At 35.8% G+C, this 11,748-nt stretch overlaps 3 protein-coding genes across 3 annotated transcripts; all 3 read left to right on the top strand.

The window, feature by feature from the left end:
• Window positions 1-1,296: 1,296 nt before the first annotated feature.
• LOC125223140 (O-fucosyltransferase 10-like) lies at window positions 1,297-5,148 on the top strand. Its single transcript, XM_048126143.1, has 10 exons — window positions 1,297-1,653; window positions 2,287-2,365; window positions 2,448-2,515; window positions 2,935-3,023; window positions 3,292-3,489; window positions 3,583-3,787; window positions 3,876-4,043; window positions 4,167-4,334; window positions 4,419-4,609; window positions 4,684-5,148. Exons 1-10 carry the CDS (start codon window positions 1,351-1,353, stop codon window positions 4,862-4,864), a joined length of 1,650 nt encoding a protein of 549 aa, XP_047982100.1. The 5' UTR covers window positions 1,297-1,350; the 3' UTR covers window positions 4,865-5,148.
• A 2,122-nt stretch (window positions 5,149-7,270) lies between these two features.
• LOC125217678 (protein SRC2-like) lies at window positions 7,271-8,210 on the top strand. The gene has a single exon (XM_048119197.1). It carries the CDS (start codon window positions 7,325-7,327, stop codon window positions 7,856-7,858), a length of 534 nt encoding a protein of 177 aa, XP_047975154.1. The 5' UTR covers window positions 7,271-7,324; the 3' UTR covers window positions 7,859-8,210.
• Window positions 8,211-10,689: 2,479 nt separating this feature from the next.
• Window positions 10,690-11,268, top strand: LOC125221339 (protein SRC2 homolog). Its single transcript, XM_048123462.1, has one exon. The coding sequence runs from the start codon at window positions 10,690-10,692 to the stop codon at window positions 11,266-11,268; it is 579 nt and encodes a 192-aa protein (XP_047979419.1).
• Window positions 11,269-11,748: the final 480 nt, after the last annotated feature.

The following is an 11,748-nucleotide window of genomic DNA, read 5'->3' as shown; positions in this document are numbered from 1 at the left end:
AACAACGCTTATTGTGAACGTACCAACGTGCTCTAACATCACCTAATCATATCAAAATTATTCAAAAATACATCTCTAAAAGCAATAAATGGTTATATCACTAACAAATCAAGATCCTAGTATGAAACGACTCTACATTTCCAGAAGCGCATGTGGGGCATATTTATTCAAAAAGTTTGATGAAAAAGAAATATAACTCATATTTAATTATGTATAGCTGGCTTTGCTATTTGACTCCATGGTTTGGTTAAGGAAATAAAGTGACAAAATGGATCAAGTGACCAAAAAGTTCAATTTTTTTTAGTGAAAATCTAGCAATTCCGCCGTGAATTTCGCCGTTGTCACAATCTCATATAGTTTCACATCCTATTTTAATTTTATTAGTATGATACTTTGTTAGTGCACATAACGTGTACTAGTATAAATAAAATAAAACTTAAGAAGGTGGTGAGTTACTAGATTCTTGGCACTCTAATGCACATGTTGATGAATTCAACAAAATTGAAACTGACTGTAACTATTATATTTGCATGACTTAAGATGTTCCATTTCCAAAATTGAATATTTTAGTAGTTTGACGTGACCATGACCAGGGTGGAATTAATGGCATAATATTATTAATATACTATCATTTAATATTTTCCCTAAAGATACCACTAATCAAAGCATAATAATTTTTGTTTCTTTTTACTTTTTGAACGAAGGGTGGTGAGTGGAAAAGACCCATAGTTTTAGAATATTAATTAAATTTTGATGGTGACAAACAAACACAGCCAAAATGTATTATATGACAAATAATAATAAGGCCACATTTTCACATTTATTAATAAAGATTTTTTGGTCAAACTCCCTCTTCCAAAAATCTTGATTCCAAACATCATTCCCATCTGGCCAACAAAGACAAGAGAAAAACATCCTAAATATCTTGTTTTTCATCATTAAACTTTGAATATGAAATTTATGATTATACTCAAAATTTATTAACTACTAATTTTTTCATTATTCCAAAACTTGATAATTGATATAGACCTTCGTAGATATAACACGTGACCGTAATAAAATCATAAAGCATTAAAACTCCACCTCTGAAAACAAAAGAAATTTCAAGAATCTCTAATCCAATCATGCGCCTATTTAATTCTGGTTGTGTTTTTTCACTTTATAAAGATTAATTCTAGGTTTTAAAAATAACTGATTAACTAATTAATTTGACTTAATTCCACTGTTTAGCTGAAGCATTGAAAACAGCATCTTCTCCATCTCCATAAATAGTCCATTCAAATCAACCAATGATGAACAGCAAACCATACAAAATTCTAGAGAGAGAAGTGAGAGATCTACACACATTGCATGGCTTTAACGTACACCACTGAATCCGCCGCCACTGGCAGCAGATGCCGGCGGAGGCTCCACCTCCACTGCAAGCACCGACAAAAAGGGGTGGTGTGCTTCTTCTACGCCGGAATATTCTACAAAAGATACCTTCTTTTCTTGACAATTCTCTACATCACGGGTCTGATCACCTGTGCCGGTCCCCTGCTCAGCCTCCTGCACCCTCCGCCGCCGCCGCCGCCGGGCTCACTCTACCGCAGCCAGGAGCTCTTCCTCAAGCTCTGGCCTGAAATTCAGTCGGATAACTCTTCCGCTGTTGAGGTTTTTTCATACTTACATTGTTCTTGCTCTGATTTTGTTTCAAGATTTGATTTTTAAATGTTTCTACTTTTTGCTAGTTACTGTGGAAGTGCTTTTTCACTTTATGGTAAAGAACATTTGGATTTTGAGTAGAGTTTCTTGAAGATCTCTGTAGTCTTGATTTGGGCAAGTTGAAAAGGGTTAGAACATTTAGTTTGGAGTTTTTCTGGAAAAACTTGTTTATTTAATCATTTATTTTATATAATCTGTTTACTTTAGTTTGCTGGGAATTTTTAAAACATTTCTTTGGAGCTTAGGTGCTTAACTTATTTGCTTAAGGTGGACGCCCCAAGATTCTTGGAATTTGGAAGCATACTGGGGAATGTCATAAATTTTGAAGTCGGAATTTGTGAAGTTGTTATTGTAAGAGTGAGAGAGTAAAGAGGTGAATTTTATAATGAACAAGTCAAAAGAATATTAAATATCGAATCTTTCACTGATGTGTTATGATACTTCTAAAATGCAGCTAATAGATCACTTAATTAAACTGCTCTTTGTTGCTCAAGCCATACATTCCAGGATTCCCATTGCATTGGATTTCCTTGATGTTGATTTGCAAAACTTGTTAGTAATTAAGAGATTCAATTGTTGCAGTTGGATAATCTATGGAGGTATAGAAGAAAGCTGAAAGAGCAAAAGCTTTGTCAGAATGCTAATGCTCATCAGCAACCAGGTGTGTATGTGTGAATGGTATTTGGAGATGGATTCAATGTTAATGTTTATTTGATTTCGTGTTTTCTCTTTGGTTTTATCAGTCTCCCCTACGCTTCAGCGCTATATGGTGATAGAGGCTAATGGCGGCCTAAACCAGCAACGCTCATCGGTATGCAAATCAGCTTATTTTCATAATCTTGAATCTAATTGTTGTGGCTGGTTTGGCCTCCTCATTCATATGTGAACATTATAATGAAAGTGATCAACAATTTCCTATATTGTAAGAGCAAATTTTAGTGGTAGCTAGATGGTTACAGTTTCGGGCGATTTCAACGTGTTTCAAGGTTGTCATAATGGTGTGTTCGAGGAAAATGGCTTCTGTATGCAGGACTTACTCACAAGATTAACATATTCACGCTGCTTTCTCCATTTTTAACAATCTTTTCTCACTTCTATGTTTCTCTAATAACTAAATATAGATAGCCAATTCTTGTTGAACTTAGATGGATATACACGCATTGTTGATTCTCATGAAAGACGTTCACTTTTACTTGGAGCCTTAGGTATATTACATTGTTGCACCTGCAGATTTGCAATGCAGTGGCTGTTGCTGGACTGCTCAATGCTACACTTGTGATCCCTCACTTCGATGTTCATAATGTCTGGAAAGACCCGAGGTATTTTCATAACGCCTCCTCTTCTTCTTCTTCTTCTTCTTCTTTTCAAAAAAGCACACTCGAGTGAGCAATGTGCAATAAACCTTGGTTGCGTTCTACATCAGAAATAGATTAACGAAGCTGCTCCTGTCACATTTTTTCATTTGAAATACAAATCTTTCTTCCGATGAAACTGATATATTCTTAGTGAACCATGTATGTGTTGCTGCACAATGTGCATCACCTCTGTACTTACTATACCATTTCTCTCTTCTTTTGTACTTCACAGTACGTTCGCTGATATTTATGACGAGGATCATTTCATATCCTCCCTAAAAGATTATGTTACAGTGGTTCACGACCTACCAGACGAACTGATGGAAAACTACAATTTTAGCATCAGTGCTATCCCAAGCATGAAAGTCCCAGCTTGGGCGTCTGCTCGTTATTACATGGATGAGGTTTATCCCGTCTTGCAAGAAACAAGGTACTATGGTACTAAAATATTTTGTTACTGCCACCGTCTACATTATTTAAGTCGCTTCGTTTGTATTCACCTCATGCTATGCCCTTGATGCAGGGTTGTCCGAATCTCACCTTTTGCCAACAGATTGGCAACGAGCATTCCACCACACATTCAGTTTTTAAGATGCCTAGCAAACTATAAATCCCTGAGGTTCTCATCAACCATAATGAATCTTGCAAAAGTAATTGGCAATCGAATGACTGACAAGAGCTCGAGCTTTGGAGGGAAGTATGTTGCAGTTCATCTCCGATTTGAAGAGGTAAACTTTACTCCAATTGAATTTACTTATGTTTCAGTGACATGTTAAAAAGCTCAAGCCTGACCATTTCAATTGGCCTTCAAAGTAGGACATGGTGGCTTTCTCATGCTGTGAATACGACGAAGGAGAAACAGAGAAATCAGAAATGGATGCAGCGCGTAAAAGGGGTTGGGGGAAAAAGTTCACGCTTAAAAACCGGGTTTCTGAGCCTGGCCTAAACCGCGTGAATGGAAAGTGCCCAATGACACCAGTGGAGGTTGGTTTCGCTTTTAAATTCTGTGACAAGTTTGAATATCTTTACCTTTTCTTAGACGAACGAGTAGAGAAGATGATTACATTTAAATGATACAAACCCCCCACAACCATGTTGTCAGCATAGGTTGGTTTGATGTTGAGAGGCATGGGATTTTCGAACAACACTCCCATTTATCTGGCATCGGGTAGAATATACAAGGAGGAGAGATACTTAGAGCCTCTCCGAAAGATGTTTCCTCTTCTCGAGACAAAGTGGTCACTTGCTACTGCTGATGAACTTGCTTCAATAAAGGTAAAAATCTTTGCTTGATGATCTGTGAACTGCCCATATGTGGGTTAATATTTTGTTAAAAGCCTCGCGTCTTTCTCTTTGCAGGGCTATTCTTCGAGGCTGGCTGCTGTGGACTATATGTTATGCTTGTACAGTGAAGTATTTGTGACCACTCAAGGTGGAAACTTCCCTCATTTTCTGATGGGCCAAAGAAGATTCATCTACAACGGACACGCCAAGACCATCATGCCCGACAAAACCAAGCTCGTGGTCTTACTGCAGAACACGACTACTAGGTACTCATAGAATTTTAGCAGCTGCCAAGACAATGAGGAATTCACAGACTAAACAGATTTCATGGTTTTTTCAGTTGGGATGGTTTCAAGGACGAAATGGAGACGATGTTAGCAGAGAGTGATCGTAGGAGCATAATGGTGCCTAGAGTGAAGAAGTCGACGAGAAAAGGCTCCATATATTTGAACCCATTGCCAGAATGCAGGTGCCTATGGGAATCACAAAACTCCACCTCATTATCAGATTTCTTGTTATGACATGTATATAGAAAGGCTGTTGCTATATACATGTTTCGACTGCTAAAACATCGTCTTCGTCTTCCATAACCGCAAAAGAAGAAGTGATCTTGAAAAGGGGGAGGAGTGAATGTTTAAGGTTAAAGATTGAAGATACGAGGTATAGACATGATCCCAAGAAAAGAGTTTGATGGCTTGGTTTGTCTATTTTTCTACTGAAAAAACTGTCGAACTCGAATCAACAATTTTGTATGTTGGTTGCATGGTTACTACTTAGTATTACTCTAAATTAGCTTGGTTGTTTATTTGTGTGCATGTAGTCTTATTTGTTGAGATTTTATTTATTTCTATAAATCATAATATAACACTATATAAAATCTCATAAAAAAAAAATGTTTCACTTAAAGTAGGACAGGGGAGTACTAATCTTTAAAAGCATTCTTAAAATTTTGATTCACATATACTACTACCTAGTTTAATTCCATTCTCCAATCATATTTATGTAGTAATTTAGGGGAGTACTAATCTTTAAAAGCATTCTTAAAATTTTGATTCACATATACTACTACCTAGTTTAATTCCATTCTCCAGTCATATTTATGTAGTAATTTATATGAGTCTATCTTTATTCTTACATATTTAATTGAAATCTAGTTATATTCGAATCTTCGTCAACGGCTGTCTATTCCTCCATATGGATATAAGTATAAGTCACCAATAAATGGATATAGTCCCTATGATTATGATATCTATCACTATTGATATTGTTTTGTGTGGTGGAGATATTAGGATTTATTTCTTTATTCCATTGCTATTTTTGCACGTTATATTTCTTATTAAATAGTCAAATATTATTTCACCCGTCCAATCAAGAGTATGAAAAGAATATCACAAATTCAAAATATTTAATAAAATATTACCTGAATATTTAGTTAGTGGAAGCAATATTGTGGTATTTTCTGGTAAACAAAGAATATTAATGCAAAGAAAAATTTATTATAAGGAATCTACGAAGTTTTGAAAAAGGAAAAATTGTATACTAGTAGTATATTCGTTGACGACAACTAACAACACAATTATTAACACTCTTGATGTATAAATGTGGTATAGGTAAGTATTAAACCTATTTATTTAAAAAAAAAATCATGATCTAATCGATTATAACGTGTTCAGCTTATAATTTTTATTTTCATCTTTCAACATATATCAATTTAATTTATCGCTTTTAAATAATTATTTCTAAAAACCAAATATTAAAATGAACTATTAATATTCTCATAACTTATTTTTTGGAGCAAGATAATACTCATATGTCATATATCGTTACAGTGATGAAATTGATATAGTAGTAATTTTGTTGGATTTTGCAAGACCATAACCGCCGACTGTTACAAGGCGTTACAAGCTGGAGCTGAGAGGATGAATCTAGACGCGTCTAGGTGTCATCCCACTTGGCTCGCTGACGTGGAGACGGTGGTGGTCTAAAAAGAACTAGACTCGCTAGCCTTGGGTCGAACCCAAGCACCAAGCACGAGCACGGGCTCGGGCTCGCGGCGGGGCGCGTGTGCGCTCGTGTGGGCTCTACAGCCCATCTTAGTCCACTATAATTATTACATATAATAATCATTCTTATTAAATACTTGATTAATAAGGTTGTAACTTCTAATGTTGGATAATTAACTCTCTTAATTATTCTCATAGCTTCTCTAATAGCTCATTTAATTAGTTTGCAATTTTGCACAACTTTATTCCATTATTTCTCACTCACCGGGAATCGGATTTGAGAAAATGAATATACCACGGTCATCTACTCCGAACGTAGATCGACGCTATATCATTTAATTTCACAAAATTAAATGTCTCGTTGAAATTATAATTGGTCAAAGTCCATTGACCGGACATAGATTTCAACAAATTTTTATTTGTTAAAGAGTGGAAATAAAATTGATAAATTTGGAAAGTTCAGATAAAATTACTTAAAAATGTTCAAAATGTAAGATCGTCGTGAATTCACTTAAATGATAAAAAAAAATCATTTTACACTTCATTCATGAACTTTCTTCTTCTATTTATCATCTAAAATATTAGAATAATTTTCATTACTTAGTTGCATAATATTGAAAGGGAAATATTAATCACAAACTTTTGATTTTTTTTTCTCAATCTTTGATAATACTTTTTAAAATGATTTTTTTATTAAAATAAGTATTTTTCTCTTTCTTTTTTTTTTTTTTTTTAATTTAATCAAACAACGTTGTTTTAGTTATAAAAATCAGCATAAGATACCATTTCATACAGAATTGAGATCATTGTGAAAAATTTAAACTTCGTGGAGAAGAATTGCATAATTTTCCTATAATTTGGATATTAATTGGTCAAATTTGGCACACCTAAGTCTTTAGTAAACCACAAAAATATACTCCAATACTCCTATATGTAAGAGGAAAAATAAATGTATGTAGCATATTTGTGAAGAAGACAATGCAACCCTTCAGAAATTTCCAAATAAACCTTGTTGCTGCCAACAATCTCGAAAATGTCCGAAGATTTGGCGAGATGAAAGTGTACGCCAAGGTTTCTCTCAACGAAGAAACAGGCACCACCAAGAAAACCAACGTGGACACGGTTGGAGGCCTAAATCCACGTTGGAATTTCCCGGTGGGTTACACGATCAGCGAGTCGGCTTTCACGGGACAACAAGGAGCGGTACAGGTGGTTGTGAAGCTCTACTGCGACCGAACACTTGGTGACAAGTGTTTGGGCGAAGTACGAATACCAATCGAGAGTGTTTTCGACTTTTGGGTTAGGGGTGTGTATGAAATGAGCTACTGGGTGGCAGGGACTCGATATGGGAGTCTCGACATTAGCTACAGCTTTGGAGATGTGTTTTACTTTATGGAACAAATGGATCGGAGGCAGCAGTCGGCTTGGGAGAGAGCGCTCCGGCTTGGTTTGGTGGTGGCTCGCCAAGGAATATTGTTTTTCTCAACCGGTGGTATCGATTTCGGGTTTTAGCTCGCTCTCCTTTTCTCACTACTAAAAAATTGGCTTATTATCACACCTCAAACTGTGAACATGAATTCTTGTGTTTTGTCATTTTTTGAGATTACTAGGGCTTTTTCCCCTTGTGCTGATAGATTCAAAGGATCAAGCGATACATATTAAGGTGTTCTGTGTGAGTTCTTGATGGCTGGGACTTCGTGTTCTACCTATTAATACCGTTTTCTTTACTGTGTTCTCTATATCTTGTGTAGATCTATAGTTATCTGTTGTTTTAGGTTTGATCTATATACTCTTGTTGTAACTTGTAATCTGTGTATCCAATCTGTTTCTTGTGAGGTTTGATCGCCTCATTTGGTTGTGATCAGCTGTTAATTTGGTTGAATGCGGGTTTGATTGATTGTGTTAAGATATGCATATTACAATTAGAGTGAGACACTAGGTTTTTTTGGACCGATGCAAAATCACAAAATACGACACTAATCTGTGGACCAAAATATTTTTTAATATAACTGCCTCATCCAAGATTTTTTTGGGAAAATTACCACAAAAACCATTCAATTTGGTTAAATTCTAATTCGTATATACCGAAGAATTTCAGTTGTCTAGATGCAATATTATTGATATTTTTCAACCAAATGATGTCTTTTTTCTTTTTTAAATAAACCACAATATACAAGATGCAATTTCATCTAAAACTTTTGCTATGGATAACTGCTAACTATTCTAAATTTCATGATTTTAACTGCTGAACTCTAAAGTCACTCAATGTGTCAGAATTTGACCAAACTTTATAAATTTTTAAGGCAGTATGCATATTTCTTTAGTACGTGGCAAAGCCATCTCCGTTCGTTATGAGATATGACCAAGTCGTCCCTCAATTCAACACGCCCAACCATTCAGTGCCACAGAACTCTGAAGAGATCGATTCGTTGGCGAAGTCAAGATTCTGGTGAAGGATCTTTTTGTCATGGGATTGAAATCGCAGTGTTTTTAGCTCCTAAAACCATGTGTTGAACATTGAAGTGCATGATGGCGACGTTTTCTACGATGCCAGCTGATTTTTTCTATTTCTCGAGAAGAGGAGAACTTGAGTATTGACTAAGACGACAAAGTCATCAAAATAGCATTTCTCTTGTTAATTTTGTAGTTGAGATATTTAATTTGAATATTTAAGACATGATATGTGCTGTGTTTGATGTAGCTTGAATTGTTTTCTTGTCATCATGATATTGGTCATATTTAATTTGTTAGTGCTCGTGATTTAAAGTAAAAATTTTGTAGAGTTTATTTGATAGTATAATTGTACTTAAAACAAACAATATCAGTTTTCTTCCTCAAATGACCAAATGCATGGTCCAATTATGCAAGGCGGGCCAAATGGCAGACACTATTTTTAAGGGTAGGAAGTGTTTAAACAAAGGTAAATTGATGCAAAAAGTTATTACATTCATCCGTCCGTTATTAAATGTCTCATTTCACTTTTACTGTTGGTAAATAGATCTTACATTTCAGTGACATTTTATTTTATTACTCCCTCCGTCCCCTATTAGGAGTCACTCTTTGACCGGGCACGAGTTTTAAGAAATATAAAGAAAAGTTGGTTGTAAAAGTTAGTGGAATGTGAGACCCATTTTTTTATATTGGTTTTATAATAAAATGTGAGTGAATTGAGTTAGTGGAATGTGGGACCTACTTACTATTTATGGTAAAAATGAAGTGTGACTCTTAATTGGGGACGGACCGAAATGGAAAAGTGTGACTCTTAATGGAGGACGGAGGGAGTATAAAGCTAATGCATAAAAGTAGCTCTACACCTTTTCTACTCACTTATTTTATAAAGTCAAACGATTTCTTAAAACTCGTGACGGTTATATATGTGATATTTAATCATGAACGGAAGGAGTATAATTTTTAAATCACTAGGAAAAAAAATTGGATTTATTTTCAAACTAATTTTTTCGATAATTTTTCCTTAGAACAAAGAATGAATTTATTTTACTCTCCGAAGTAAACAATTTACATATTATTCCACCGTAACTTTTCCTTTTCGTTCTTCTTTGGTTCTCCACAGATGAGGTATATCTCCACACCAAAGCACCAATTCCTAAAGTCCGGTGGCCAACTGTCACCCCAAAACGAAGCCGCGTTGACTTGTAAATTTAGTACATGTGGATATTATGTGTAAACAATTATGCATACAAAATAAATCTATATGTACTAATTAATTAAACACTCAATTATGTGATCACTTTGATGCTACTTTTCACATTCATCGATCAATACATGCCCTACTGCCCTAATGCATCATTCTAGTGGAACTTAAATTCTAAAATCTTCTATTACAGGACATGAGATCGTGACATTAGAGACCCCAAATTTTATTAGGAAGAATGAAATAATATGTCACATTTTTCTATTCGGAAAAATCCTATGCCATTCAATTTCAATTTTCAATAAAAAAAATAATCAACCGTCACCACCAAATTTATAACACACTCATTTTGTGTTCAAACTTGAGAGTGAGTGAGATCTTTGTTGCAAATACACGAAAATGATGGAGAATAAGGAGACAAAGAAAGAACTAAGCCGGACTTCCTACCTAAAAATTATCTAAAAAGAACCATATCTTATCTGAATAAAAAATAAGTTCCTCATCACTAACCGGCCAAAACCTTATTATAATACACAAAACTAGTTAGTTCAACCAATGTGTTTATTTAATTAAACAACTATCAAAATTTATGCCGATTTTCAAGGGCCGACATTTTCACCACTTCACCTTCCTCCCTTTATATACAAAAAAAAAAACAACTCAACTATTCTAGCTCTGCAAATAAACATTAATGGAGTGCAGAAAACTTGAAATAACTCTTGTCTCAGCCCAAAATCTCCCCAATGTCCGAAACACCGGCCGCATGAAAGTCTACGCCAAGCTCTCTCTCAAGGGAGACTCCAAAACCACCAGAAAAAGCCACGTGGACTACGAGTCGGGGACGAATCCGAGGTGGAATTTCGTCTCTGACTACACGGTCAGCGAGGACACCGTGAGGCGGCCGGGCGTGAGCCTCGTGGTGAGGCTGATGTGCAAGAGGACGCTGGGGGATAGGCTCGTCGGAAAAGTGAAGATTCCGGTGAAGAGCTTGTTCGACATGGGGCGGATGTCGAGGAAGATTCTTAGCTACGAGGTGGCGGGAACGCCGGAGGGGCGGCTGAATCTGTTGTACAGTTTTAGCGAGACGATGCTGGTCAGGCAGCCGTCGCCCGGGTGGAAGACAGCGTTTGAGGCCGTAGGGTTCTTGGTGCTCGTCGGAGGAGCGATGCTCCTCCTCAGCGGCGAGTCTGATCACGACGATGGCGATGATCATCGGAGGCCCTCCTCGGATGAAGAGGAGGAAGACGAGGTTTTTTATGACGCTTGTTGATGACGGGAAACGATGAAGTTTGAGCCCTAGATTTTAAAAAAAAAGTGTTTATTGTTTGAGTATTTGAGAAAATGACAATTAAAATTGTTGATTCACTAGTTGATTAGGGATTGTATAGTTTGGATCATGAAAAAATGTGCTTTTGAATTACGTGTTTTGGATGCATTGAAAATCTTTTATTCGATAATTGGATCCGGTCTTGTTATATAGTTTATGATATTTATTCATCAACTTATAGGGATGGTAACTTTGCGTACTCTACATTTCCAGTTTCTCAAGCAAAGGTAATTTAAGGTTTGATTATTTAATGAAGGGTTATTAGTCAAAATCACAAACTCTTGCCAAAATTTAGTATTCCCACAAAAGTATAAACCAAGAGCTTAGGCTTTGCAGTGAATTTTTCTCGGAATCAGTTTTTTCTCCAACTCATGAGAAATTTGAAATTCACAAGGGATAAGTTCATGTTTTTTTTTTTTTTTT

Source organism: Salvia hispanica, chromosome 4 (assembly GCF_023119035.1).
Source record: "Salvia hispanica cultivar TCC Black 2014 chromosome 4, UniMelb_Shisp_WGS_1.0, whole genome shotgun sequence".
Lineage (NCBI taxonomy): Eukaryota > Viridiplantae > Streptophyta > Magnoliopsida > Lamiales > Lamiaceae > Salvia > Salvia hispanica.
The sequence above is the reverse complement of the archived record's forward strand: the minus strand, read 5'-3'. Positions and strand labels throughout refer to the sequence as shown.

Coding starts and splice junctions, on each gene's coding strand:
- LOC125223140 (XM_048126143.1), top strand. CDS start 1,351: ATGGCTTTAACGTACACCACTGAATCCGCCGCCACTGGCAGCAGATGC. Junction 2,516..2,934: donor TAAACCAGCAACGCTCATCG/GTATGCAAATCA, acceptor TTGCACCTGCAG/ATTTGCAATGCAGTGGCTGT. Junction 3,490..3,582: donor CCCGTCTTGCAAGAAACAAG/GTACTATGGTAC, acceptor CCCTTGATGCAG/GGTTGTCCGAATCTCACCTT.
- LOC125217678 (XM_048119197.1), top strand. CDS start 7,325: ATGCAACCCTTCAGAAATTTCCAAATAAACCTTGTTGCTGCCAACAAT.
- LOC125221339 (XM_048123462.1), top strand. CDS start 10,690: ATGGAGTGCAGAAAACTTGAAATAACTCTTGTCTCAGCCCAAAATCTC.